Genomic DNA, 25,543 nt, shown 5'->3' with positions numbered 1-25,543 from the left:
TTGACAAACCTTTCCCATCCTTGAAGGCCAGCAGTGTCCCGCCTGGAACCCTGGAGGGCCCCTCCCCCTCCGTCTGGCTGCTGGGGCCTCTGTCCCTTCCAGACATGCCCAGTGCCCTCGGCAGCCTGGTGCAGCCCTGACGGGCTGGGAAGGGGCTGACCAGGTGCCCCCAGGTGTGGACCTGGATCCTCTCTGCCCACCCCACCCTGTGTCACCTGGATCCCCCTGTCCAGCATCGCTCCCCTGGTACGTGCTGCAGCTCAGTCCCTGTGGGTGAAATAAAAACAGACCTGGAAACGACCCAAACGTCCGTCCGCTGAAGAGCAGGTAACGCAAGTGCGGTCTCTCCACACAGCGGACTAGTGGTCAGCGTCCTGATCTACCCTGCAGCACGGGTGACGCTGGGAAGGATTATCCTGCATGAAGGGCGCCGGACGCAAAGACCACACAGTGGTGACTCCATTTGTGGAAAGTGTCCAGGACAGGCAAATCCACAGAGACAGAGAGCAGGTTCCCGGTGGCCAGGGGCTGGGCTGGGGGTTGGGGAGTGACTGCTAACAGTTGTGGGTTTCTTTAGGGGGCGATGGAAGTGTTCTGGAATTGGTGGTGGTGACGATTACACGACACTGTGAATGTACTAAAAAAACACTGAAGTGCACACTTTGAAATAGCAAAATGGCGAACGTCACGTTAGGTGAATTCTATCTCCAGTAAAAAGAAATGTCAACGGCCGCCCTGCCCCACACAGCCTGGCTTGAGCAGGCTCACAGTCAGTCTGCAAAATAGGGTGTAACCCAGCTCTGTCCCAGGGTTCGAGCAGGCAGGGGCCTGGTTCGCTTGCAAGAGAAAGTGAAGCAGCCCCTGTTCGCTGCTTGGGACGTGGGGTGCTCCGCGGGTGTGGGAGGACAGGTGGGCCATCCTTCTTCCCTGGCCTGAGTTTTGCTGAGTGAATGGAGGAGTGAGGCTTAGGGGCAGGTAGACGTCTGTGTGCAAAGTCCCCGCCCTCCCCTGCCCCGTGACCCTCATCACCCTTATGCGTGGGGCCTGTGTTCTTCTTTGTCTGGGATCTGTCTCCGGTCTCTCCCCTGCTTCAATCCCCTGAGCCCGGGCAGCAGGGTGCACCTGGGGGTGCGGGCACAGAGCAGCCCCTGCCCTGCTCTGCACCCCAGGTCCGTGCCCCGTGCGGAGCTCACAGAATCACCGAGGGGTCAGATGAAGCCAAGAGGGCGCCCGCTTGGTCGCCTCTGAAGTGTGCCCCGCAACCCGTTCTGTCCCTGCATACGTTTCTTTTTATGTTGGCCTTGCTGGGCCTGGCGAGTAGGGCTGCCGGGCCTGTGCACCCACCTGGCTATGGGCATTTTTTTTTTTTCAATTGAAGTATAATTGATTTACGGTGTTAATTTCTGCTGTGCAGCAAAGTGATTCATGTGTGTATACGTGCGTGTGTATATACACGCAGACATTGCTTTTCATGTTCTTTTCCATTGCGGCTTATCACAGGATGTTGACAGCAGTTCCCTGTGCTCTGCAGCAGGACCTTGTTGTTCGGCTCTGGGCGTTTCTGCCCAGTCTGAAGGTGCAGCCAGGGGCCTCCTGGTCCCCGAGGGGCTGACCCGCGCCTGCCCCCCGGAGTCCTGGCCCAGCTCTGCTGGAGGAGGCCTGCGAGCTGCTGTGTCCTGACCGTGGGAATGGCCCGCGTGATGCTGCCAGGTGGAGCCTTTCCTGTGCCCTGGGGGCCACCCTCAGGCCAGCTCATCCAGCCCTCAGCCCGCAGCCCCTCCCGGGAGGCTGTCGTGCTGTGCTGTGCAGCCCAGGGAGAGGCGCTGAAGTTGGCCCCCGGTCAGGGAGGGGTGGAGGGGCTGGCGCAGGTCTGCCCTCTGGCCCGCAGCAATGCCCAGAGCCTCCCAGGGAGCCAGGGCCAGTGCAGACCCCAGGCTGGAAGGCACCTCAGCCCCTCACAAAGCTCAGGCCCGGGAGAGGAGGGGTTTCCCTCGGCTCATCCAGTCTGTTGGTTCCCTGCTTCCTCCCCTGGGAGCTGGGCAGGTGCTTAAGGCGGGTGGTGTAGGCAGCCCGGGTCCTGATGCCCAGCTCCCCAGGATGCGCTGTGCCCGGCCCTCTGCTGCCTTCTGTCTGGGAAGGCAGCTCTGCTGGCATTGGCGGGGCTGCTGAGGGGGCGGCAGGGGCCGTGGGGAGGGTGGCATGGCTGGGCGCTTGGCGGGCACTGGGCTCCCTGTGGCTGGGCCCTTCCCACTGCCCGCTTGGGCTGGGCATCCAGCCTCGGCCGTTCTCAGGGCAGGGGATGCCTGCATCCAGGAGCTAATCCTGCCACCCTCAGGTCATTGTCGCCACGGCATGGCCAAGGTGGGGACACAGGGGAAGCAGGGAGGGGTGTGGTCTGCCCCCACCCCTGCTGTGACGTTCACACAGTGACCACCAGCATGGCCCGCCTGCAACACTCCTCACAGCCGGGAGCCTTCATGGTCCTTCTTCACAGATGGCGCCCAGGCTCAGAGAGATGGTCCCAGACACACAGGCGAGCAGGAGTTGGGGGGCCAGGCCAGGAGGCTCTCCGACCCTCACAGCTGGGAGACTGGGGCCCAGGGTGCCCTAGCCTGGCGTTGCCCAAGTAGGGTTCTGTGAGGTGCCTCATTGCTAGGGCCTGGCTTCAAAAACATTCTGGAGGGACTTCCCTGGCGGTCCAGTGGTTAGGGCTCCGCGCTTCCACTGCAGAGGGCATGGGTTCGATCCCTGGTCAGGGAACTAAGATCCCAAATGCTGTGTGGTGCAGCCCAAAAAACCCCCCGCATTCTGGAAACGTGCCGCCGGCTGCCCTTCAGATCTTCAGGTCCCCGTGTCTGTAGGGACAGCCTGCGGGCAAGAGGTCCCCTTGAGTGTCCCAAGGAACCCACTGGGACAATCATGAACCTGAACGCGGACCCTCCTGGGGGTCCCAGAGTCCTGTCAGAGCCCCCATGGGTGTCCGGCACGGTGGGAACATTTGGGGGACGCAGGCAAGGCCGCTTGGGAGGGGAGGGTCCTTCTAGACCCGGGAGAAGAGCCAACGGCAGCTCCGCGAAGGATGAGCTTCCAGCGAACCTGTTTTACCGATGAGCAAACTGAGGCACAGGGAAGTTGAGGGGTGTGCCCGGCGTCACATGGCTGGCAGGGGGGAGCCAGGATGGGAGCCAGGCCAGGCTCCCGAGCTCGTGATCTGCTGGGAAGGGCAGACTGTGGGCAGGGACATTTGAACGAGGCTGTGGGGCAGAAGCCTGGGCCTGGGGTGACAAGAGGGGACTGTCCCCTCCCCCTCGGCCCCCAGAGAACCTGCCTGGCCCGGCGGTGTGAGTGGGGCTGCACCTCAGGGTCTTCTGCTGTCTCTAGGCCTCATTGGCCCAGAGGCCAGAGGTTCCCATGGGCCACATGGTCATTGGTGCCCACAAAGTTATGGGGGTGGTGGTGACCCACATGGGGCAGGAGGAGCCCCAGGCTGGAGGCTGTGTGTGGTAGGGTGCAGTGCTGGCATCTCTGGGGGTGTGGCCCGGCAGGGCAGGGGGTGCCCGTGTGGGCACGGGGGGTCCCTGCCACGGTCAAAGCCTCCTGCGGCCCTGTGCTCTTAGGGTCGGAGCCAGTGGAGAGCGGAGAGCAGAGCCCCTGCTTGTTTCAGGGGTCGGATGTGGTTCTCTGTCCGGCCAAGGGCCCAGCACAGAGCTTGGTGGCCGAGAAGGCCCTTAACTGCCAGTGGGACCCACGTGACCCTGACACACTAATGGTGCCGATGGGCTTTTTTTTTTTTTTTTTTCCCGGTACGCGGGCCTCTCACTGCTGTGGCCTCTCCCGTCGCGGAGCACAGGCTCTGGACACGCAGGCTCAGCGGCCATGACTCACGGGCCCAGCCGCTCCGCGGCATGTGGGATCTTCCCGGACCGGAGCACGAACCCGCGTCCCCTGCACTGGCAGGCGGACTCTCAACCACTGCGCCACCAGGGAAGCCCCCAATGGGGTTTTTGGAAGGGAGCCAGCTCAGAGAGAACAGGCAGCAGCGTGGGGTCCCCCAGCAGACCCTCGGCCACAGGTAGAGACCCCGCGTCCTGGGGCTGGGGCCTGCCTCGACCGCCCCTCTTGCGCCGGCTCTTTGGGGCGCTGGGGGGCTGCGTCTTGCTGCCAGGCTGGCCCAGAAATAGCTGTGACCTTCCGCGCCCAGCTTGGCAGCGTCTGGGGCCGAGAGGCCTACGTGCGCCCGGCTGAGTCCTTGCAGGGCGGTGGGGCTGGTTATTTTGGACGTGGCCTGCCGAGGCCAGGTCAGAGCTCTTTCCCGCGGCTCCTGCAGGCCCCTCTGACGTGCATCCACCAGGGCCTTGGCCAGCGGCCCCGGCCACCTCTGTGATCTCGTGCCCCCTTCCTGCCCGCCTGACCATCAGTGGCCCTGTGCTCTGGGCGCAGCAGGGGAGGGGGGCCCCGGGGACTGGGGCAGGCGCCGGGTGATAGGGCCGCCTCCTGGAGCCCTGACATCTGTGGGAGGCTGGGCCTCAGTTTCCCTCCAGGGACTGTTTGAAGGAGAATGTACACAGAAAGTGCCCCCCCTGGGCTGGCTGGGAATCCTGGCTTGGGGCCTCAGGCAAGTCACTGATTGCGTGGTCTGAGCCTTGGTTTCCTCATCCGTAGAATGGGGCGGTGGGTGTCTTCCAGTGCGGCTTTGGGGATGGATGTGGGGAGCGGCCTGTGACGAGGGCACGGCACGGAGCCATTGCACGGAGGGGTCCTTGGGCCTTCTCCCACTTCAGGGGGCTGGACGCTGGGCCCAGGGACGGGACCTACATGGGAGGTAAGAGGAGGGCTGAGCTGGGCGGTGGCTGCGTGTGTCCTGAGGCTGCTGGGTGGCCCGTGGGCCTGGCTTCAGCTGGGCTGCAGCCTCCTCTCTTGTGACCTGGGCAGACTGTGCTTCTCTCCCGCTCTGGCCAGGCTCCTGGGCATGGTGGTGAGCAAAAGTGGCCACCACATCCTGATGCTGCAAGGTCCACTCGCCCCTGGGGCCCACAAGCTCCCCGGGCACTGTGCTAACAGGGTCCAGCCGTGGAGGACAGGCCAGTTCTGCTTCCCACCTCCCTGGTGGGTGCAGAGTGTTTGGGTGGGCACAGGGGACTGGCTGCCCTGTCTGGGGGCAGAACCTCCCCGCCGAGGGTGCTGGGGTGGGAGCCGACCCTGCTCCCCGTTGGGATTGGGGTGCCCAGGAGCGGCGGGCAGGGGCCGCATCACTTGCGGGGTGCTGGCTGCGGCTCACAGCCCTTCTCCTCCTCTGTCCCTCCCCGCCCTCGGGGAGCCGCCCCCGCACCGGCCAGGGGTCCCAAGGAGTTAGCCATAGCCACTCCTCCGTGAAGAGGGCTTTGGGGCCGTGGCCCAGTTTGATCAGGCTTCATTCTGCAGGTGGGCTTCACTGGAACCTGCGTGTGCACCCCACCTGCTGCCCTGCAGGCCACGTGAAAACTCCGTGGGCCCCTACGGGGTACAGTTCTGTTTTCTTATCTTTCAACGGGCCTGTTACTCCTGCTTTGTGCTGGTGACTCAGAAGGCCCAGAGAGGTGAGGCGATGGGCCCAGGGCACACAGCAGCCGGGGAGGACTTTCTCAGCCGCCGTGGGCATCCCAGTGCTCCTTGCGGGCCTTGTCCCCTTGCCAGCTGAGCATCCTCTGGGGTCTCCAGCTGATCCTGGTGGGTGAGGATTTGGTGGGCAGCCTCCTCCCGGCCAGTGAGAAGGCCTGTTAGGCCACACGGACCCTCTGTGAGGGCCCCGGCACCCACCGCCCCCTGTTCTCTGAGGCCCCAGCCCGGGAGCCCAGTTTAAGCCCGGGGTTCCCTCTGCCTGTTGAGGGTCCCGTGTATGCGCTCATGGAACAAGAGGGGTTGGGGCTCTGCCTGGGGAGCACTTAGCTCTCGGGGAGGCCAGGATCGGGGGCCTCCTCTGGGCCTCCTGGGGGCCTTCACTTGAGCAGGGGGGCCTGGGGGGTGCGAGCGCCTCACAGGGGCCATTAGCTTCAAGTGGATCCGTGAAACTCCATGCCCTGCTGGGACGCCACGCCCGTTCTGGACACCGGCCTTTAGGGGCCTCGGAGACGGGGCGGCATGGGGCCAGGAGTTGGTACCAGCCCCACGGGGCCCAGGAGGAACGCGCCGGGGACTGTGGGCGCCGGTCCAAGTCCGAGGGCGGGGCAGGTCAGAGCTCTGCTCCCCCTGGCTAGAATCCCAACCCAGCGCCCCACACTGCAGAGTGATGGGCTCTGCCTCTCAGACAACCAGACCCCTGGGACTGGGGGCTCTACAAGCAGGGAGCCGGGGGCGCGGCAGGGCCTACAGAACACTGCTCCCAACTGCCCGGGTCAGCCCAGCTGCGCGTGTGAATACAGATGCCGGGGCCCCGAAGGCGGTGGTGAGGCCTGGGCCTCAGAAAGGTGGGCAACCCGTCTCTGTGTTGAGGTCCCTGGTATTGTGAGGCTGGAGGGCTGGGTGGCTGGGGAGGGCTTTGGGGACTGGCCGAGGCACCGGGTAGCCATGACGGGCTGAGCCTGGGTGATGGGCCCTTAGGAGGGGCCTCTGTCTGGGGGTGGCAGCCGGTGGGAACCAGTGGGGACCTGTGGATGTGGCAGGACGTGGGGAGGTTATGGGGTAGCCGTCTGGGTGGCATGGGGTAGAGGCCCCTCCTACAGCTAGGAAATGCCCCCATTGCTCACCTGGCAGGGAGCAGGCATAGCGTGGACTTCTTGGTGGCCTCCCTCTGCCCCCTAGAAGTACAGCCCTGGGGGCTGAGTGGGCCTGAGATACCCCCCCCCCATGGGCTCCACCCCTCCTGATGTCACCGTGACTGGGGCAGCATCCTGGTGGGGGAGGGGCAAGTGACCCTGATCTGGGAAGCAGGAACAGCCCCTCCCCCATGGTGGGGTTCCCACTTCCTCAGTGCTTTTGTAGGGCCGAGGATCCCAGGCCTGGGCCGGGTGGGCTAACTCGCTTCTTCGCTGGCTTCCTTGCGGAGGAAACAGGAGGAATTGAGCGCCGGGCTCAGTGGGGCTCTGGGCAAACCTGGCTGCCCCCCTGAGCAGGCTGGGGAGGGCACCAGGGGGCTGCTTAGGTTGAGGGCGGGCTGCAGAGGGCTGGGCTGTTTCTCTGGGGGTGGATGGGGGTGCGGTGGGCTCCCCATCCCCGCGAGGGAAGGGCCCTGGACCCCCTTTCCAGCCCACAGCAGGCAGTGCGGAGACGCGCCAGAGACCCGGGAAGCCTCCAGGCTGTCGCTCCGGTCCCCCACCCTCCCAGCTGCAGGGCCTGGGCTCTGGTGCCTCTGACCCCTCCCCGCTATCTCTGAGCTGGCCCCGCCTGCCCCTGCTGCCCCCGTCAGCTCTGGCTGCCAGCAGTTACAGGGCCCTGGGGACTGTCCTGCCCCCTGCGGGCCCCAGAGCCCGGCCCAGCAGGGGAGGGGGGCTCTCCTGCCCTCTTCCCGGGACCAGGGTGCCCGCCGTGACCACAGACTTGTGCCCCAGCCCCCCTGCTCAGCTGCCGGGGCTGCCCTGGGAGACGGGATCCTTCCGGGGCTGCCCCTGCCTGAGCCCCCGCCTCCCGGGCAGGCGGGTGGTTCCAGGGCCTTTGACGTGGGGAGGGCGGGAGGCCCGGAGGCTGGGAGGGAGGCCAGGCCGGGGATAAAGCTGGGCTGGGGGCCGGCCTCTGCGGACTCCAGGACTGAGGACGGAGGGTGAGTGTCCGTGGGCTCGTGGCAGGCTCGGGTGGGGTGGGGACCGGGAAGTGGGCAGACCCCAAGAGAGGGCGGGGCCCGGGGGTCCCCAGGCCTTCCTGTTCATGCTCGCAGCTCAGCTGGGAGCCTCAGTGGTTTCCTCCGTCAAATGGGGCGAGGGGTCCTTTTCCTTCCAGAGCCCAGACTGGCCCACGTGGGAATGTACACCCTCCTCCCAGGCTCTGTGACGTTGTGCAGCCCGGGCCTCCGGGTTCTGGTGCCCTGTGCCTCGGGGTACAGGGGGAGGGTGACCAGCGGTCCTGGTCACACGGTCAGAGGTGGGACGGGGTCACAGTGCAGAGAAGGGACTCAGGCCCCGCCGGGGTCCAGCCTGGTTCTTCTGCCCCTTGGGTAGTGACCAAGCCTCCTCTGCACCCGTGTCCTCGTGTTAAACGAGGGTCATGATGCAGTGACCACACGGGTGATCACGTATCATCACGTTGGGGAGTGAAAGGAGGAGGTGCTGTGAATAACCACTCCTCGCCAGCTGGCGTGAAGGGAGCCGGGGCCACCTGGCCAGCAGGTGCCCTTGGAGGTGCTGCGGGGGCTGGAGAGGGCCCAGCCCCCAGGCAGTCTGTGGTTCGTGTGGCCATCAAAGCAGATTCGGAGTTTGAGCCTCACAGCAACCTGTCGTACAAAATGAATCCGTGGAGCTTCCAGGGACGCAGAAGCCCGGCCGATGAACAGAGGACTCACCATCTGTTTGACCCTAACAGTCTTTAGGCTGTGTCAGAAAGCAGGTTCTCGCAGGTGGTAACTGCCGCCATTAATATTTATTGTTAGTAAGTGGTAGCTTAGATTGTCATCCATTGTTGTCTTGGGTTTTAATAACCCCCTGAGGGGGTTGGAAGTATCCCGCTTTCTAGGTCGAAGCAAGAGGCGCTGGGCTCTGAGCTGAGGGCCGGGAGCCTGGTGGCGGATGCTTGTGGCTGGGCCTCCTGGCATCCGTTCCCGCTGCTCTGAAGGCCTGGTCTGTATTAACACTCCCCCGGGCCCGGGCTCTGAATGGATGACGTTTGCATTGATTCATTGGGGGGAAGAGAAGGAACCCTGGGCTTCGAACCGGAAAACCGGGTTTCGGTGGCTCTGCTCCGCCTCTCTGTCTGGCTTCCATGTGGAACGGGGCTCATAAGTCTTTGGCCTCTGATGGGGGTGTGTGTAGCAGTGAGGGTGACGGAGACAGCGGAGGTGGAAGGGGTCCTGCGCTGGCGAGCAGTGCTGGACGGGGCACGCTGTTCTCGCGGAGCTCACGGGGAGTCTGATGTGTCCCCGCTCGGGGGCCCCTGCCGTGGGTGTGGGTCCTGAGTCTCTGCCCAGAAGCCCCCTCCTCAGAGAGGCCTCCACGTCTACCCCCTTACCCCCCAGTCAATGTCCTTTCTGTCGACCTCAATCCACCGCCTCGTTCTGTGTCCCCCCACCGACCCCCACCCTGCCCTGAGGGTAGGGTCGTGAGGGTTCACTTACCCCTGACCCCCAGTGCCCACACGGATGCTGGGTAGGTACACATAGGAATGAAAACCCAGGCCTGGAGGGCACCGAGGGCTTCCTGGAGGAGGAGGGCACCTTCACCCGGTCTTGTGGGTGAGGAGTGTCTGGGGGCATTTTGGGTCCCAGAAAGAAAAGGGAGATTGGAGGCATGAATCCTATAGCCCCCTCCTTCCCTCCTCCTACTGAGGGTAGAGGGGCAGGGCTGAAAATTCAGAACTTAGTTTCCTAGGCTATAGGGAGCCGTGGATGCTGTGTGGGCAGCAGCAGGGTGGCGCCACCATACCATCTCCAGCCCCAGGCCAGGCCTCGCTGTGGCGACCACTCACTGGGGGTGGGGGTGGGGGTGGGGGAATGACATGGGGCCTTGATCCCGGGTCTAGTCTGGGGCTGGAGACCTCATCAAACCTGTGTTGAGCCTCCCTCTGAGATAAGAACACACGTGTCTCTGGCTACCCACCCTGGTGGGGAGGGTGGGCCAGCTGGTTGGATGGAGGTGGAAGAGAGAGAAGGGAGGGGTGGGGGGCTGGAGGTCCCTGCGATTCCCCTCCCCTGATGGGGGGCAGGGTGGGCGGGCCTCCTTTGAGGACAGCTCTGTGTCCCGAGTTTGGGTCTCAGGTGGGGTCCTGAGCTGCCTGGGGGTGCTGGGGTGGAAGGGGCATAGCAGCACGGGGGAGGGACCCGGGGAGGCAAGGCCCTGACATGGGGGACGGGGTCAAGGGCTCTGCGTCCAGCCTTGGAGGAGGCGGAGGCGGGTGGCCATGCTGAGACTGGAGGAGGGGGCGGCGTCTGCGCTCCGGGGTGAGGGTACCACAGGCAGTGCTGACGGCCGGGCTGTGGTGGTGCTCCGTGCCAGCCCTTGTCAGGCAGTTGCGGTCGTTTCCGTCTTTGCAGATGAGGAAACTGAGAAACAGAGAGTAACCGCGGAGGTCACCTGGTCAGTAAAGATTCTTGGAGGAGATGGTGTTTGATCTGGAGCTGGCGGAGGGGTGCTGCAGGGGAACCCGGCGTGGTCCCAGGGAAAGAGGCTTGCGGTGAAGTGCCTGGAATTCCATGGGGGTGATGCTCCCCCTGCAGGAGCCAGGGGAGGGGAGGCTGGGCCGCTGGCAGGTGTGGCCCAGGTGGGACCTGGGTAGCCCAGCGACAGGTGGCGCTGCGAAAATGCTCCGTTCTAACCCTGTGAGTGACAGCGCGGGAAGCTGAGGCACAGGGTGGAGGGAGGTCTCTGCGAGGAACCCAAGGGGCTTGGCTCCAGGGGCGAGGTGACCCCTGGCTCAGTAATGCTGCCTGCATGGGGGGCACCTCCACCCCCTCCTGGGGCAGCCGCAGTGTTGTAATTAGCCGGCCCTCGCATGCCCGTGGGAGGTGGCTTCTCAGGGTGGGGGTGGGTGGAGGGCGGTCAGCAGTCCCGTTTGGGGGTGGGCCGGCGTTATGCCTGTTCCGGTGACTTCTTCCCCTGTGTCCCCCAAGCTTAGCCCAGCACCCGGCACTGGAAGATGCTCAATGAACATTCGTAAGTTGGATGAATGAATGAATGAACGAACGGACGCTGGCTCCTCTGTCCCCCTTGGAGGGAGTCCTGAGCTCTGGGCGGGGAGCAGGGGAGGCCGCAGGGAGGACCCCGGTGGCAGAATGGGCTCAGAGCCAGTGCTGAGGCCTGGGTAGGGGGGAGTGTGGGAGTGGGGCGTCTTGGGCAGTGATGGGTGGACAGTGGAGCTTCAAGCAGAGGCAGGCAGCCCCAGGGGTGCAGTCCCCCACGTACCTGGACACCTGCGTGAGCTGCGGCCAGTGTGTCCCTGTGTGATGTCACAGGCGGCCTGGCCAGCAGTAGCCACACCTTCCAAGCCATCTGTGCCCCCAGCTGTAAGCCCCCGGCAGGAAGCTGGGTCTGGGAGGGAGGGGTGCTGTCTCTGACACCCAGGCGGGGGACCTCCCCCTAGCGGGGTGGAGGAAGGGGCACCTGCAGGGCACCTGGCAGTCCTGCTTTCCCTGTTGCACCTCAGTTTCCTCGTCTGAGCGGCTGCATGGTGGCCACAGAGGCCCCGTTTTCCAGCCATCAGTGCCTGTCCCTTTGTCCCCTCGACACCCCAGCAAGGCAAGGCTTGTCATACCTTTTGGTGAGGAGCCGGGGCTCCGAGGGGCAGGTGGTCACAGACAGCTTTGGGTTCAACCCCAGACCCACGAGCCCAGAGCCACGAGCCCAGAGCTCTGCAGGCAGATCGGCCCTTGCCCTCCTGTCACTCCTCTGCTCAGCCCCGCTCCTCTGGCCCTACTCCTTTCCTCTCGTGCCAGGTCCCTTCAGGGGAGTGTCCAGGCCCAGCAGGGTGTGGCCAGGCCAGCTGAGGCCAAGGCTGGGAGGCCCAAGCCCTCGCCAGGACTGGGGCAAGGGCAGCCTGCAGAGTGGTAGCAGGCAGCCTTCACCACGTGGGTGCTGGCCAGGTGGGTACCATCGAGGCCAGGGATGCTTAGCGTGGGCCTGGCGGGCTTGGCGTGCCCATGGGGTTCAGGAGACCCAGGGTGCCTGATGGCAGCCAGGGTGGAGCACAGCGGCCTTGGCCACACTCACGACTGACCACGGAGGTGGCAGTTCTGGCTCCTGGGTCTGCAATGGAGCTGCGGCCGGCCCGGTCAGTGCTGGCGGCTGATGGCACGTGCGGGGGGGCCACTTGGGTTGGCAAGTGGGTACCACGCCCCACGAGGCACCATCAAAGCCACGGTGTGGTGAGGGCGGCCCATGCAGCGCCCGGGGGCAGTGGTGGAGCTCCAGGGAGTGTGTTCGCAGCCCTCTTCCCCATCTCCAGATCCCGGAGGGTAGAACAGGTGCCTTCCCCGGGTGGAAACTCAAGCCTGCTCCCAACAGCTCTGCTTCCAGGTCACAGCCTGGGCGCCCCATGACCGGCTTGGAGCGGGCCCCATCGGAAAGTGTCTTCGCTTCCTGGCAGTGTCACCATTTATACAGGAGGCCTCAAGCCCCAGAGAGAGCAAGCATTGGCCCCGGGTTACATAGGGAGTCAGGGCAGCTGGTCAAGCCCTGATGATGAGGTTCCAGACACGAGGAGCATGCCTGTTCCCCTCGCCGGCCAGCTCCTCCAGGAAGCCTTCCCTGACCACCTGATCCTCCAGTTCTGCCCTTCACAGTGCCTGCTGTGCTGGCTTATTCGGCCCCAAAACTTTCCTGCCGCTGGTCCCCATCCCAGCAGGGGGCACTGAGGAGGCCCTGGAGGGAGGGATTCATAACTCGGGGAGCTGCCCGAGGGTGGAAGGTGCTGCCCAGGAGCAGTGAGCACCCTGTCACCGGAGGTGTGCAGGCTGGCGATCAGATGGCGTAGTGACCTTTGAGTTTCCTCTGGACTTCAGGGGCTCGGATCCTGTGATGGGTTCTGGATGGCTCCCGGATCTGGACCTCTGCCCAGAACGTTGGGTCACTTGTTCCTTCCACAACAAGTACGGAGCCCTCCTGGTGCCAGGCCTTGTGCTGGAGGTGGGTGGAGTGGACAGCCTCTGAACCCCTCCTCCTTCAGGACACACCTACCCTGGGGCCAGGACTCTCTGCTCCGAAGGGTGTGTGGCTGCAGGGAGGTGGGGTGGGTGGGAGAGGAGGCGGTGGAGCTTGGTCAGCGATAGGGCTGGACCCTTGGTGCCACGGGTCCAGAGGCAGGAGGGTTCTGGGAAGGTTTCTTGGGGGATCAGCATGGACTCGGCCTGTGGGGTCTCCCCTCCTGGCCCCCGAGCAGCGTGTGGACTTGGGCTCATCTGGGAGGGTTCCAGGAACGGCTCCTGCCTTGATAAAAATAGATTTCTCTGAAGGGCTTGGGACTGTGCCAGCTGCAGCAGGTGCCCCAGGCGAGGGTGGACAGGTTTGCAGCCTCGGCAGCACGGTGGGCTCTGGGTCCTGGGTGCAGTGGCACAGAGCTTGGTGGGACCTCTCACCTTGCACGGACGAGGATGCAGTGTGGGGCGGCAGAAGCAGCTTGCCCAGGGCTCCTCTCTCCCAGAGGGCCAGGGTCAGGATGAGCAGGGTCTCTGGGGCCCAGCAAAACGGTCCAGCTTTGGTTCTTCTGTTTCCTTGGGCAAAGCCCCTCGAACCCTCTGAGCTGCTGTTTTATTAATACAGTGTGGCCGACGTGTCTTGTTCATGGGACGCAGTGTCCAGCATGGTGTCTGAGGGGACAGACTCTCAGAAAGTGGTCCAGGTGGGAGAGTGGTGGGGCCCTGAGCTCCCACAGCTGGCCTTTAGGAAGAGGCTGCTGGAAGTGGGGACCTAAGAGCACTGGACTGGGAGTTCTGGCCCGAGCCCACCTTGGTTCCGGGTGGAGGAGCCCTTGCTGTGAGCCGGTGGGCAGGCCACCTGGCTAGGCTGGGAGGGGCTCCGGCGGGCCTTCCTGCCCCGTACACAGCTGTCCTATCCTCACCTCCTCTGCCTGCTTGCCCGGCTGAGGGTGGGAAGAGTGCGGGTCCCGGCATGGCTGACACTCTGTGGGTATGTGTGTGGGGAGAGCCTGGGAGGGGGCCGTGCCCTGGGCTGGGCCCCTGGCCAGTTCCTCCCACCCCGCCCCTGCGGTGCTGACCGATGATTGCAGGGGCCAGGCTGGCTGTCTGGGAGCTGGGCTCAGAGCCGGGTTCCCAGCGAGGCAAGGCCTCTGGGGACCCTGTGTGCTGGGGGCTCTCCCCACCCTGCTCCACCCCCTTCCGAGGGCCTCCGCCGGGGCCGGGGCAGGTACAGGGTTGACTGCGGCGCCAGGCTGCACTCTCGGGGCTCACAGGCTGGGGAGCATTCGTGTTCCTGACATGGTGCTTCCAGGAGGTGAAGCCAGGACCCTGCTGGGCGGGGCAGGCCCAGACCCAGGGAGGGCTTCCCATCACAGAGGGCCTTCTGGGGAGGGGGCGTCTGCACTGAGCATTGGAGGATGAGCCGGGATGTGGAGACCGCTCCCTGTGTGTCCGGGTGCTTCGGTTTCCTCACCTGCCTACGCGGGGGGGGGCGGGGGGGGGCGGGGTGCCAGCGCCCGCTCAGGGGTGTGGTGAGGATTCAGTGAGGGACAGCAGCGTCTGGCAGGAGCTGCCAGGGCCACGAAGGGGGCACACAGTGGAGGGGCCCCCGGGTCTGAGGCTGGAGCAGGAGGGCTTCAGGGCCAGACCAGGTGGTGGGCCACCATCCTGTGGGTGTCACCCTCGGGAACCCACCTGGGCCACAGGCACCCTCCTTCCCATTTGCAACGTAGGGAGCTCGCCCTCTGGGCCTTGGCCTCTGCTGCGGTCCCGCCAGGAGCCTGGCTCCATGCTGAGCTCCTCACGACCTGGCGCCGCCCCCTCTCCGCAGAGCGAATCCTTCCTTGGAGAAGGAAGGCCATGGGGAGCCCCAGAGGGTTCAGGAGGGCGCCGAGCCCGGCGGGAGGAAGGCGGGGTGCGCGAGCAGCGCCCCCGCCCTTGCGTTTCCCTTTCCTCCGCGGCGTTTCCTCTCCCGGCTCGGCCCTCCGCCGCCCCTTTGTTTGCCCCTGCGCGGGGCCGGGTAGTGGTTATATTTAGGCGGCAGGTGTGGGAGCCACTACAAGCCGGGTCGCTCGCCGGTCACCGGCCACGCCGCCCACGTGATGCCTGGGCGCTATAAATAGCCCCCCGGCAGCCTGGCCGCGGAGCATCCGTGGGGAGGCCGGCGCGCCCCGCGCACTGGGTCTCACCCACCGCGTCCTGGCCCTGCCCGGCCTCGCGCGAATGGAGGCGGTGGAGGCGGGACGCCTGCGCGCCGGTGAGCCGGGGCGCGCTAGGGCGGGGGCCCTGCCGGGAGGACCCCAGCCCCGCCCCGGGGAGGGGGCCGTATCCCTCGGAACCAGCCTCCCCCGCCCGTCTTCCCCCCCCTCCCCGCCCGTCTCCCCCCCGCCCCCTCGCCCTGCTGCTCGAACACCGCGGGACAGGATGCCTGCGCCCACGGCGCCAGCCCACTGGTCCCAGCCCCGCCCACGGTGCTCCCATAACCCCCCCTCTCCTTAGCTCTCCTGGGGCCCCACTGAGCCGTGGTCCCCCAGCCTCCCCCCAGTATCATACAGGGTCCGGGGTGCAGAGAGGCTGGCGCTCTCTGAAGCCCTCTGCAAACTCCAGCTTCTCAACCAGCTGTGCCACCGGGAATGAGCCTCCTGGACTTGAGATTGAGAACGCCCGCGGGGAGCACTTCCCGGGGCCCAGAGAAGGCCCTCCAGCTCTCCCTGGCTGGTTTGTTCATCTGCAAACAGGGGCCAGGATGGGGCCTCCCCTAACGGGCCTGGAAATAGCAGAGGGCTCAGAGCCGGCCCGGGTGGAGGCCGCTGGGGCCCCAGCCCAGCAGTGACGTGGGGCCGGTGGTAGGAAGGCCAGAGGGAGGGGCCTTGGGCTCCCAGAAGGGCTCCCGCATCATGGGGGGTGGCGGCCAGGAGCAGTGGCTGGTGGACTTGGGTCAGCCCTGCCTGGGGGCCTGCTCAGTGACCTCACCGAGGGGTGTGGTTAGGAGGGAGGGCCCCTCCCTGGGGGGAGGCCACAGGCCTGGTTGAGCCGCAGGCCTGGCTGCCTGGGGCAGGAAAGGGGGCTTTCACTGCTTTGCTCTCACCTGGGGGTGTGGGCCCTAGACATGGAGGAGACAAGTGGGGTGTGTGGCTAGAGCCCGACCCGGCCTGGGCAGTGATCTTGGTTCAACCTTGGCCCAGACCCTGACCCCATTCTAGCTAGGGCCGGGCCCCCTGACCCCTGCCGACGGGTGACCCTTGAGGCTCACGTGGGCAGCAGTGTGGTGTGGCTCTGGGCCCTCAGCTCTGAGGGCCGTCCAGGGACACTGGCAGAAGAGCCAGGCCATGTGCCCTTGCCCCCGGGGTCTCCCCAGGTGTCCAGCAGCTATGCGCGGTGAGGTGGCGGGTCAGGCCCTTGGAGAGGCCTGTAGTCCTGTGGCTTCCTGGTAAACACGCACGCACACAGGAACAGCCCGCAGCCCAGGAGGGGCAGGTGTTTGTGTGCTGCTCAGGGCGCCCGCGGCTGGCTCCTTCCTTGCCTGTACTGGGAGCGAAGCTTGCTCTGGGGGGGTGCGGGATCCCTTCTCCCTGTCTTTTGCCCCCTCCCCGGGGATGCCTGCATAACCCTCCTAGACAAGGCACGGAGCAGAGTGTGAGCCTGGGAGCGGCGCTGGAGGCCCTCCACCGCGTCTGGGTCCCAGCTGCGGGCCCTGTCTGCACCCAGGTTGAGGTTCCAGGGGCCCAGCCGGCCTGGTGGGCAGCTGGGGAACGGGGTGCTGGGCGGGGCAGAGGTAAGAGTTGTCTGCCGCGGGGGATGGAGGACCTGCCGGGTGAGCAGGTGGGATTGGGCCAAGCCCCGTGGCCAGGGGCGTCTGCTGACCACTGGGTTGTGCCGGAGGGACCTTGACAGCATCTCGTTTGGCCCCTCACTGTACAGATGGGGAAACTGAGGCCAGTGATGTGCCCAAGTCCTCCCAGCCCGTCTGTGCGGGTGGGAGTGAGGCTGGCTGGGTGCTCCTGCTGAGGCCCCTGGCCCTGGCCCTTTGGGGCCTAGAGAGTGAGAGACAGGCATGAGGTGCTTGATGGCCGTCTCTGTGGCCCAGCAGCATCCCTCCTTGAGGCCCTGTCACAGCGGGACCCCACTCCTGGCCACCTGCACTGTTACCATCTTGGCAAGCACGGTGGCCGATCCTGGCCATTTGGCCCCTGTGGTCTGTCCCCGCTTCTCCGAGCTGCTGGAGGGCAGAGCCGCTTGTTTACCTCTGGTGCGTGGCCAGCCCTGTGGGCGAGTGGTGGACGGTGGCCCAGGGCAGAGGCTGACCAGAGCCGGAGGTTTCCCTGGGGAGCCCTTGAGAGATGCGTAAGGTGGTGCGTGGCTGTGAGTGAGGCTGCCACACCCTCAGCCCACTGTGCTCTGGCGCCTGGGCCTCTGCACCTGAGCCCCTTTCCCGGAGGACCGGCTGGCCCAGAGCAGTGTGGGCTTGGAAATGCCACAGAGGCCGGCGTTCTGCAGAGGAGGGGGTGACTGTCCCGGGGCGGGGGTGGACATCCTGGGGTGCCCGGGCTCAGGGGATGGGGGCTGGGCCTCTGTTACCACAGACTGCCCTGAAATCCGTGGGTCGGGGTTCAGCACGCTCCCGGGGGAGGGGTGTGTCCCTCCCTCTGTCCCTCTCTGCCCTGTCCTGGTGGCTGTCCTGTCACCTCAGGGCCCTGGGTCAGCCCTAGCAGGAGCCGTCCTTCCTTGTGCTCCCAGATGGGGAAACCAAGGCCCAGGGAGGGTGGCTCGCTCGGCGCGGCCTTGTAGCAGGGCCCGGGAGAAGCACTGGCCGGGACCCCTCCTGGGAGGTGGGGCGCCCGGGGACCCCTTCCCTTTTCATTTCTTCTTCTCCCCTCCTCCCCAGACGCTGCCTGCTGCTGACCAGCCCGGGATTTATGGAGAGAGCCTCAGAGGGCCACTCTGAGCGCCGCTGCGGCCAGCATTGCTGCCGCGCCTGCTGCTGAGACCCCACGCCTCCGGCCCTCACCATTGCCCTCGCCCGCCCATGGCCCCCGCCGCCCGGCCCGGGGCCGGCTCTGCCGCCTGAGCCCCCTGCCCCCTTCCAGGACTCGCCGTACCCCGATGGGGTAACGTGACGGAGGCCCCGTGTCACAGCCGCCTGCTCCCACCCCAAGGCCGCCCCGTTGGTTCAGTTCGAGTTCATTCTTCCTTTGGTCCTTGGGGGTTTGGGGCCTTTGAGTGAAGGCGGCCGTCGACCTGTCCACGGATGCAGACGGGGCGTCCCCAGCGACAGGACAGCGCTGGCCACGGCCGCAGCGGCCGGACTCACTTTGGGCTTCTTAAAGATTTCTTTGCTGACTGTTTTTGGTTGTCGTTATTTTTGCTTTTGCCCCCTTGTAATTATCCAGCTCCGAGAGACAGGAGCTTGGACTGGTTCGTTTTACTTCCGGGGGGCTCTTTCGTTCCTTTCGTTTTTTAAAGATTTGGGTTTTCTTTTTTAATTATCCACCCGTTAATCCGGGCAGCATCCTCCCCCCTCCCAAGTATTTGCACAATATTTGTGCGCGGTGTTGGGGGGCAGGTTTTTAAAGAAGCATTTTCTCTCTCTTGGACAAGCACAGGGATCTCGTTCTCCTTGGGTTCTGGGGGGCTGCTGGGGCCTTCTCCCACCCGCGTCCCCGACCCTGCCTGCAGCCCCGTCCCGGGCGCCGCCCCGCCTTCGGGGTGCAGCCATGGCGCGGATGAACCGGCCGGCCCCCGTGGAGGTCAGCTACAAGAACATGCGCTTCCTCATCACGCACAACCCCACCAACGCCACCCTCAGCAGCTTCATCGCGGTGAGTGTCCAGCACGCCCGGCCGCGCGGCCGGGGGCCTCCCGAGGGCCGCAGGGTGAGACGCAAAGCTGTCGGCCCAGGGACTGCCCTTGGGAGTGGAGCTGCCAGCCTGGTTACAGGGTCCCCGGGGGGCACCCGAGGGTGTCCTTCCCGCAGAGCTGGTGTGAGGACTGCGGGGGTATCCGCTGGGCCCAATGGGGCCTGCAGGGTGGGCAGCGGGAGTGCACGCTGCACGAACAGAGGCAGGTTCTGAGGCAGGAGGAGAAACGGGCCTCGCCTCCTCGGGACGTCACCTGTGGCCGGCGCAGTCCCGAGCCTTTGCTGGCTGTTTGGCCTCTGTGCGGAGGCTGAGCGAAGGAGGAGGGAAGGTCCCCCACGTGAGGACTGGCTGCTTCAACAGCCTGGACACAGGTGGTCGCAGGGCGCGAAGGCCAGCTGCACGGCCAGCCCAGGCCACAGGAAGCCCACCTGTGGGGGAGTGGTGGGTGGGGAGTGGCGGTGGGGGAGTCCTTGGGTTGGAACAGGCCGGCTGCGGGCTTCAGGCCACAGATATCTGTGTGAGGAGGGGCTGGGCGGGAGTCTGAGGTGGCCCCGGGAGAGAGTGACCGCCGGACCCTGGGAGCCAGCAGGTTGAGGTGTGCGCTGCTCGTGGCCGCAGCAGATGGGGCCAGGTGTGTCTGCAGAGCCTGCGGCTCTCCACGTGGCCCCTGCGGGAGACTGGCCTCTGTAGTGCCCCTTCCTGTTTGCAGAGCCTGTGGCTGTGTGCAGGGCCTTTGTGGCCTCAGACCTCCAGCCATCCCCTCTGCAACATGAGATAAGCTCCCTTGAGCTCTTGTCATGGTTGAACAGGGGCCTGGGCACGAGGGGACTTCAGCAACTCCGTAGAGAGAGGCAGTGGGCACCCTGCCACTGGGGGACCTGGACCCTGGATGTTGAGGTGGGACCCTGTAGGGGAGGGCTGCCCCCCGTATAGCCTGTGATTAGGGTCAGGGCTGGGTGTGACCAGGATTAGGGCTCAGTGTGTGTTGGAGGGTCAGGACTCAGTGTGGGAGCAGGGTCAGAGCTCAGTCTGTCACTAGAGGCAGGGCTCAGTGTGTGACCGGGGGCAGCGCTCAGTCTGTGATGAGGGTCAGGGCCCAGCCCTGGGCTGGGTGGAAGCACCCTCGGCTGCAGGCACAGAGGGATCTGAGGTACCCCTTTGGCCTCAGAGCCCTGCACCACCGCCCCCTGCTCCCCGCATTCTCAGAATAGCTCTGTGCTGTCCTCACTGGGTCCAGTGTCCCCGTCGCATGATGAGCAAGGTCCAGCAGCTGGTTCCTCACTGCTCCTAAAATAGCTGCTGGGAGCAGGTCGGGGTGGGTGCAGCCCCGGCACGTGGACCCCGTGGAGTGGAGCCCTCCGCCCCAGCGTATAAATATCCCTACGCCTGGCTGTGACCTTCTCCCTGGCAGCCCGGGGCTTTCCCGCTGGTGTGCAGGGCCTGGCTCCCTCCTGGCTGCCATCTGGGCAGGCGCCTGCCCTCCCCGCCCCGAGGCCTGCCCCGCCGAGACTCTGAAAGCCCCGGTTCGGGGTCTGGCTGTGCCCCTTGACTGGACTTGTCCCTGCAACCCTGGCTGGGAGGGCTGCCCAGCGCAGGCACCGTGCAGGGGCTCGTGTGTGGGCTGGTGGTGTCCTGTCCCTGCCTGGGGACCCAGGATCTTTGCCTGGAAATTGCTGATGTGATCTGGGGCCCTGAGCACCCGAGAGGAGGGAGGTAGTGCTAGGAAGCTGGCTCCTGGCTGGGTAGCCACGATGGCAAGGAGGGTCGGTGGGGACACCCTCCCTGCTGCTGGGTGGGCCCAGGGACAGTTGCCCCAGGAGCATCAGGAAAGACTGTCCCACCCTCGGCAAGTCACTGAGCCTGAAAGTCAGTGAGCCACTGGTGATTCACGCTGGGTGTCACCTTTCTGCCCAATCAGGGGGTCCCCAGCCCTGAGCCCCGCAGTCCCGGCTCAGCCCTGCCTTCCTTCCCCTGCCAGGACCTGAAGAAGTATGGGGCCACCACCGTGGTGCGTGTGTGCGAAGTGACCTACGACAAGGCCCCGCTGGAGAAGGACGGCATCACCGTCGTGGTGAGGCTGCCGCGTGGGGCGGGGCTGCAGGGGGCTGGGGCGCCGCACCAGGAAGCAGGCACGCGTGGCCTCTCCGCGTGCACCCTGCTGCGCCCCCCTCGCCGTGTTCGTGCCCGGGCCTCACCTCTAAGGGTCTGGGCTGCCTCAGGGGCGCACCTCTGTCTCCCTGCCTGGCGTTCGGGGCCCTGTCGCCAGGCAGTGGGTGCCTCCGGGAGGGTGGGCTGGGGGCACCTGGCGGGCCCCTGGGGAAGCTCTACCGAGGCGGTGGGGAGGGACCCTGGGGGCTGTTTCCTTGGTCCCCGGTGCTGGGGACCTGCGTCTAGGCGGCAGGCCCTGTGGGATGGGCCACGGGTTTCCCGGTGCCTCGACCAGAGCCCTGGGGCCAGCCCTCTGGGGAGGACGCCGAGCCAGGCGACCGTGGTGAGAGTGGTGGCAGGGTCGGAGCCTCAGGGTCCGACGGGCCTGCCTGAGTCCCGCCTCTGCCCCTTCCCCGCTGAGTGACCCCAGTTTCCTCACCTGTAGAGCGTGGGTGCTTGAAAGGCACCAGGTGAACGTGGTAAAGCGACCCGTGGCACAGGGAGCCCGCAGCCTTTCACACCCCTCTCACTGCAGCAGGAAGGATCTGAGTTAGACTTACAGCCGCCAGGCAGACCGGTTTCCTCCAGGGGTTGCTGAATCTGGAGTCCGGCAACAGGATTAGGTGACCCGGGGCCTAGCCTTGGTGGGCACATGTGGATGCACTCAACGGCACTAAGTCTGCTCCACTGGGACTTAAGTGCTTCCATCCTCACTGGGCCCGGCCTGCTCTGTACAGCTGTGCTGGGGGCTGGGGACACAGACAGGCACATGTCACCATGTTTGTGGGCCAGACCCCTTGGGCCTCCTGACCCAGAACCTCTCAGGCTGGGTGAGGGTCAGGCTTTGACCCCAGAATCGCAGTGTGGGCTGATGGGGAGGGGGGTAGGGCTCCCGGGGCTCCTTGAAGAAAAGAGCAGGGTGTTCCGGGGAGGCTTCCTGGAGGAGAGGGCAGCTGAGGGAGCGGAGAGGATGAAGAGGAGCCTCGCAGTGGGGAGCTCCCTGGCCCTGTGCCCTGGCCCTCACCTCGTGGGCTCCCGACATCCTCTGTGCTTCCCGAGAGCCCGTGGGCAGGCCAGCCTGTGCCCCTCAGCCCACCTTCAGGTGTGGAGGGCCCTCACGGGCTGCTTCCTTCCGCAGGACTGGCCGTTTGACGACGGGGCGCCTCCGCCCGGCAGAGTGGTGGAGGACTGGCTGAGCCTGCTGAAGACCAAGTTCTGTGACGACCCCGGCAGCTGCGTGGCTGTGCACTGCGTGGCCGGCCTGGGACGGTGAGCTGGCGGGGCGGGGCAGCCGGCTTGAACCTGGGGACCCTGTGGCCTGGCTCCCTCTCGGATGTGGGTGCTGACCTCCTTTCTTGGAAGTTCCCAGACCTGGGCGGGGAGGAAGTCCTTCCCAGAGTCTGACCCTGCTCCCTCCTGCTGTGGTTGGCACTGTGCACTTGAGCAGGAAGGAGCTGCCAGCCCCGCCCCTCTCCAGGCACAAAGGCCCGGCCCCCAGCAGAAAGCCTGGGTTTCACTGACGGACCCAGGCGGTGGAATCCCCGTTTGCAGAGGGACTGGCTGAGTGGGGTTGATAGCCAAGAGTCAATCTCTTATCCACAGCCAGACCTAAGCCCAGCGCTTTACTCTCCCTCCTTCAACCTTCCCGCCAACATATTTACACACAAGGAGTCTGAGGCACAGAGAGGTTGCCTGGCTCACCTGAGGTCACACAGCAGGGTCGGGAGGAGCCTGTGCCCTCCACAGGGCAGGGCAGGGCACTGGGGGAGTCTGAGCAGCCCTCAGGCCCCAAGGGGGAAGGCATTGCTCTGTGTCTTCAGTAGGTGGCCTGTCAGGGGAGGGCTTGGGAGTAGAGGCTCGGATGTGATTTCGTTCTGCCGTCCGCTCTAGGGCTCCGGTCCTCGTGGCTCTGGCCCTCATCGAGAGTGGGATGAAGTACGAGGACGCCATCCAGTTCATCCGACAGTGAGTGGCCGGTGGGGGAGGGCGGTGGTGAGCGCTCAGGGGTCCGGGTTGAGGGGGCCCTTATCCTGTGCTCCCCGCCCCGCAGGGCCCAGTGCCCTGCCAGTGGACACTCCTGACCCCTGGCCCCGGGGTGTCCTCTGAGGCATCCCCCGGTCCAGTGCAGCCTCCTTTTGTGGTACCAACGTACCGCTCAGGCCGCCTGGCCCTGACTGAGGACTGGTGTCTGAGTGTGGCCTTCTCCCCTGGCTGGGAGGTATGAGTGAGGAGAGGCTCCAGTGAGGGCCTGGCTGGTCCCACCTCCGTGGCCTGCGGCTCCCTCAGCCTGGGGCGCGGGGCAGTCCAGACAGGCTGGGCTGCGCTGAGTAACGAGCAGGCCCGCGTAGGGAGTTGCGGCAAACAGCTCTTTAAGCCTCCAGCACTCCTGATGAGGGGTGTCATTCTCCTTACCTGGGAGAGGAAGGACCCCCAGAAGCCATCCAGCCCAGCCCCTCTGTGAAAGGAACCTCCTGTGGCACCTGCCCACCTTCCCCAACACCCCAGGGACGACTGACGCACGGCGGTCTTTCAGAGCTGCCCTTCCGAAGCCCTGGCCCCTGGGGCCTCTGCCCCAGCTTCTCAGCCCCCACAGGGGTCTCCCCCCTCCCCCTCCTCGGGTGGGGGGCTCCTGTCTCTACCACTGCTCCCGGGAAAAGAGCCCTGGTGGTGCAGGGTCTTGGGGTGTCAGCAGGGACAGTGGGGCGGATGGCAGAGGACCTGGGCCTGCACTGGGCCTGCCCCCGCCCCCAGCCCAGCCGCCGTGTGCGTGCGTGCGTGTGTGTGTGTGAGAGACACGCACGCTCTGTGCCTGTGTGTGTTCTTGTGCTGCTCCCCCAGTGGCGGCTCCCAGGGCACAGCCACCTTTCTCCCAGAGGCAGGCTTGTTTACCAGCCAGACAGCCAGGCCTGCGTGCACCCGTGGGAGCTCAGGCCTCCTCGGGAGCCCGGCACTCCTTCACACACGCGCGCACACACAGGCACACGCTGTTTCTCTCCGTGAGCCTGTGTGCAGCTCTGCAGATCCAAGGGGCACCAGGGCGAGGGCCGGGCCTTCACCGGAGCCCTTCCTGCACCCACCTCGTTGGTGGTTCCCCAGCTTGAGGCCCGAGGCCCGTGATTGGGGGCTGGGCCCAACCCGGTGACTCAGAAGCACAGGCTTGCACCTCCCCCGCTCACGTTTCCTTGGCCAGAGCAAGTCTGTGGCCACGTCTGAGGTCACGGGCGGGTGGGGACAGATGGCCTCCAGAAGCGTCCGGTGGGCAGCCCTAGGTGCCCTCACACCTGGGCACCTGAGGTCCACCTCCCCCCTCCTGTACTCCCCCCGCCCCGGCCAGCCGGAATGCTCAGGCTCCACCCCTGCGGCCTCTGGGGTCCCAGGGCCTGGGGGTGAGGTGGTACCCAGGTAGACACGGGGACCTCGTGGGTGGGGTCAGGGAGCCAGCCTGGAGGAGGTGATAGCCAGGTGAGTCGAAGGCCCGCAGCGGTGACTGCAGGTGATGGGGGAAGGGTGATTCTGGCCGCAGGAGCAGCCCGGGGAAAGGCCTAGAGGCGGGACGGGCTCTGCTGGCTACGAGGACCCGCTCCAGCCCCACTGGACTCTGGTGCCTCGAGGCCCTGGGGCAGGGCAGGTGGCCGAGCCCGGGTCCCGCCTGATCCTCCCTGTTCCGTCTGCCCAGGAAGCGGCGTGGAGCGATCAACAGCAAACAGCTCACCTACCTGGAAAAATACCGGCCCAAGCAGAGACTGCGGTTCAAGGACCCGCACGCGCACAAGACCAAGTGCTGTGTCATGTAGCTCAGGACCCTGGCGCCCTGGCCTCGGGCTCAGCGGGGCTCCGTCTCCCTCCTCTCCAGATGCCTCAGCACACCCGCCACCAACGGTCCGGCCCGCCCCACGCGCCCTTTGCTGTCTCCTGTCACCGTCCCCCTGCGCTTCTGTCCACACGCGCGTGCAGGTGTGTGTGTGTGTGCTCGCACCACTGTCTGGCCCATCCTTCCTTTTGTCTACATGTCCGCGTCTGTCTCGTCCTCCGTGCCCCGTGTGTCTCTGTCTGCGCCCTCGGCTCCTTCTGTTCCTCTGAGGCTTAATTCCCCCTAATCTCCCCCTCACCCTGTGTCCCTGGCTCTCCTGCCAGTGCCCTGCCCCTGCCCCTGGGCGGCTCTCCTCTTTGGCCCGTTGGTTTGGGGGCTGGTGTAGTTTTTACCCACTGGGCCCGGCTCCTCCTCTGCAGCCCCTCACCCTGAGGTGAGGCACCTTAAATTATTTGGTCTGGGGCGGTCAGATGTTCTGGACACTCGAAGGCAATAAGGCAATAAAACCGGACCCTGTGGCTGTGTGTGTTTGGTGGGGGCCAGGCGGCCTCGAGTGGGCAGGCGGGGCCCCGGGAAGGCCCCTGAACAGGACGGGGCCGGCAGCCCCTCTGGCCGGCTGTGCTGGGGCGCCCCCTGGCGTCCACGCCGGGTCCTTGCGCTCCCTGGCTTAGGGGCAGGGGCCATCCCAGATAGACCAGAGCAAGGGCTGTGGCCTGAGCGGGCTCTGCCCAGTTGCCATGGTGCTGTTTCAAGGCCGGGTCACCGGCATTGCTCCTGTGCAGGACAGGGTGGGTCATTTGGTAATTCCTCAGGGCTTGTGTCCAGTGGGATGGCTGCGCTGCCCCCACCAGGTGTCCTTAGAGGCCCAGAGCAGGGAGCGGGTGATGGTGGCCGACTGGGCCTGCCGTGATAGGTCAGAGTGTGTGTGGGAGGGGCAGGGTCTGCCTGGGGGCATGGGTTGCCCTGCTCCCAGCCTCCCCA

General features: G+C 65.7%; 1 protein-coding gene across 3 annotated transcripts in view; it reads left to right on the top strand.

Moving 5' to 3' along the window:
* Nucleotides 1–25,073, top strand: part of PTP4A3 (protein tyrosine phosphatase 4A3) — a 34,670-nt gene extending 9,597 nt beyond the window's left edge. Inside the window, exons 1-6 of one of the 3 annotated variants that reach the window (XM_082675094.1) lie at nucleotides 4,005–4,072; nucleotides 17,631–18,564; nucleotides 20,582–20,674; nucleotides 21,890–22,020; nucleotides 22,642–22,716; nucleotides 24,428–25,073. In XM_082675094.1, the coding sequence (XP_082531220.1) occupies nucleotides 18,460–18,564; nucleotides 20,582–20,674; nucleotides 21,890–22,020; nucleotides 22,642–22,716; nucleotides 24,428–24,545 (522 nt within the window). In that variant the 5' untranslated portion in view covers nucleotides 4,005–4,072; nucleotides 17,631–18,459 and the 3' untranslated portion in view covers nucleotides 24,546–25,073. Of the gene's footprint in view, nucleotides 1–4,004; nucleotides 4,073–14,882; nucleotides 15,003–17,630; nucleotides 18,565–20,581; nucleotides 20,675–21,889; nucleotides 22,021–22,641; nucleotides 22,717–24,427 lie in introns of those variants that run through there. The other 2 variants (XM_082675093.1, XM_082675095.1) reach the window with 2 other exon arrangements.
* Nucleotides 25,074–25,543: the final 470 nt, after the last annotated feature.

The sequence above is a fragment of the Grampus griseus genome (assembly GCF_964374135.1).
Source record: "Grampus griseus genome assembly, chromosome: 17".
NCBI classification, from domain to species: Eukaryota; Metazoa; Chordata; class Mammalia; order Artiodactyla; family Delphinidae; genus Grampus; species Grampus griseus.
This window is presented reverse-complemented; position numbering and strand designations above follow the sequence as displayed.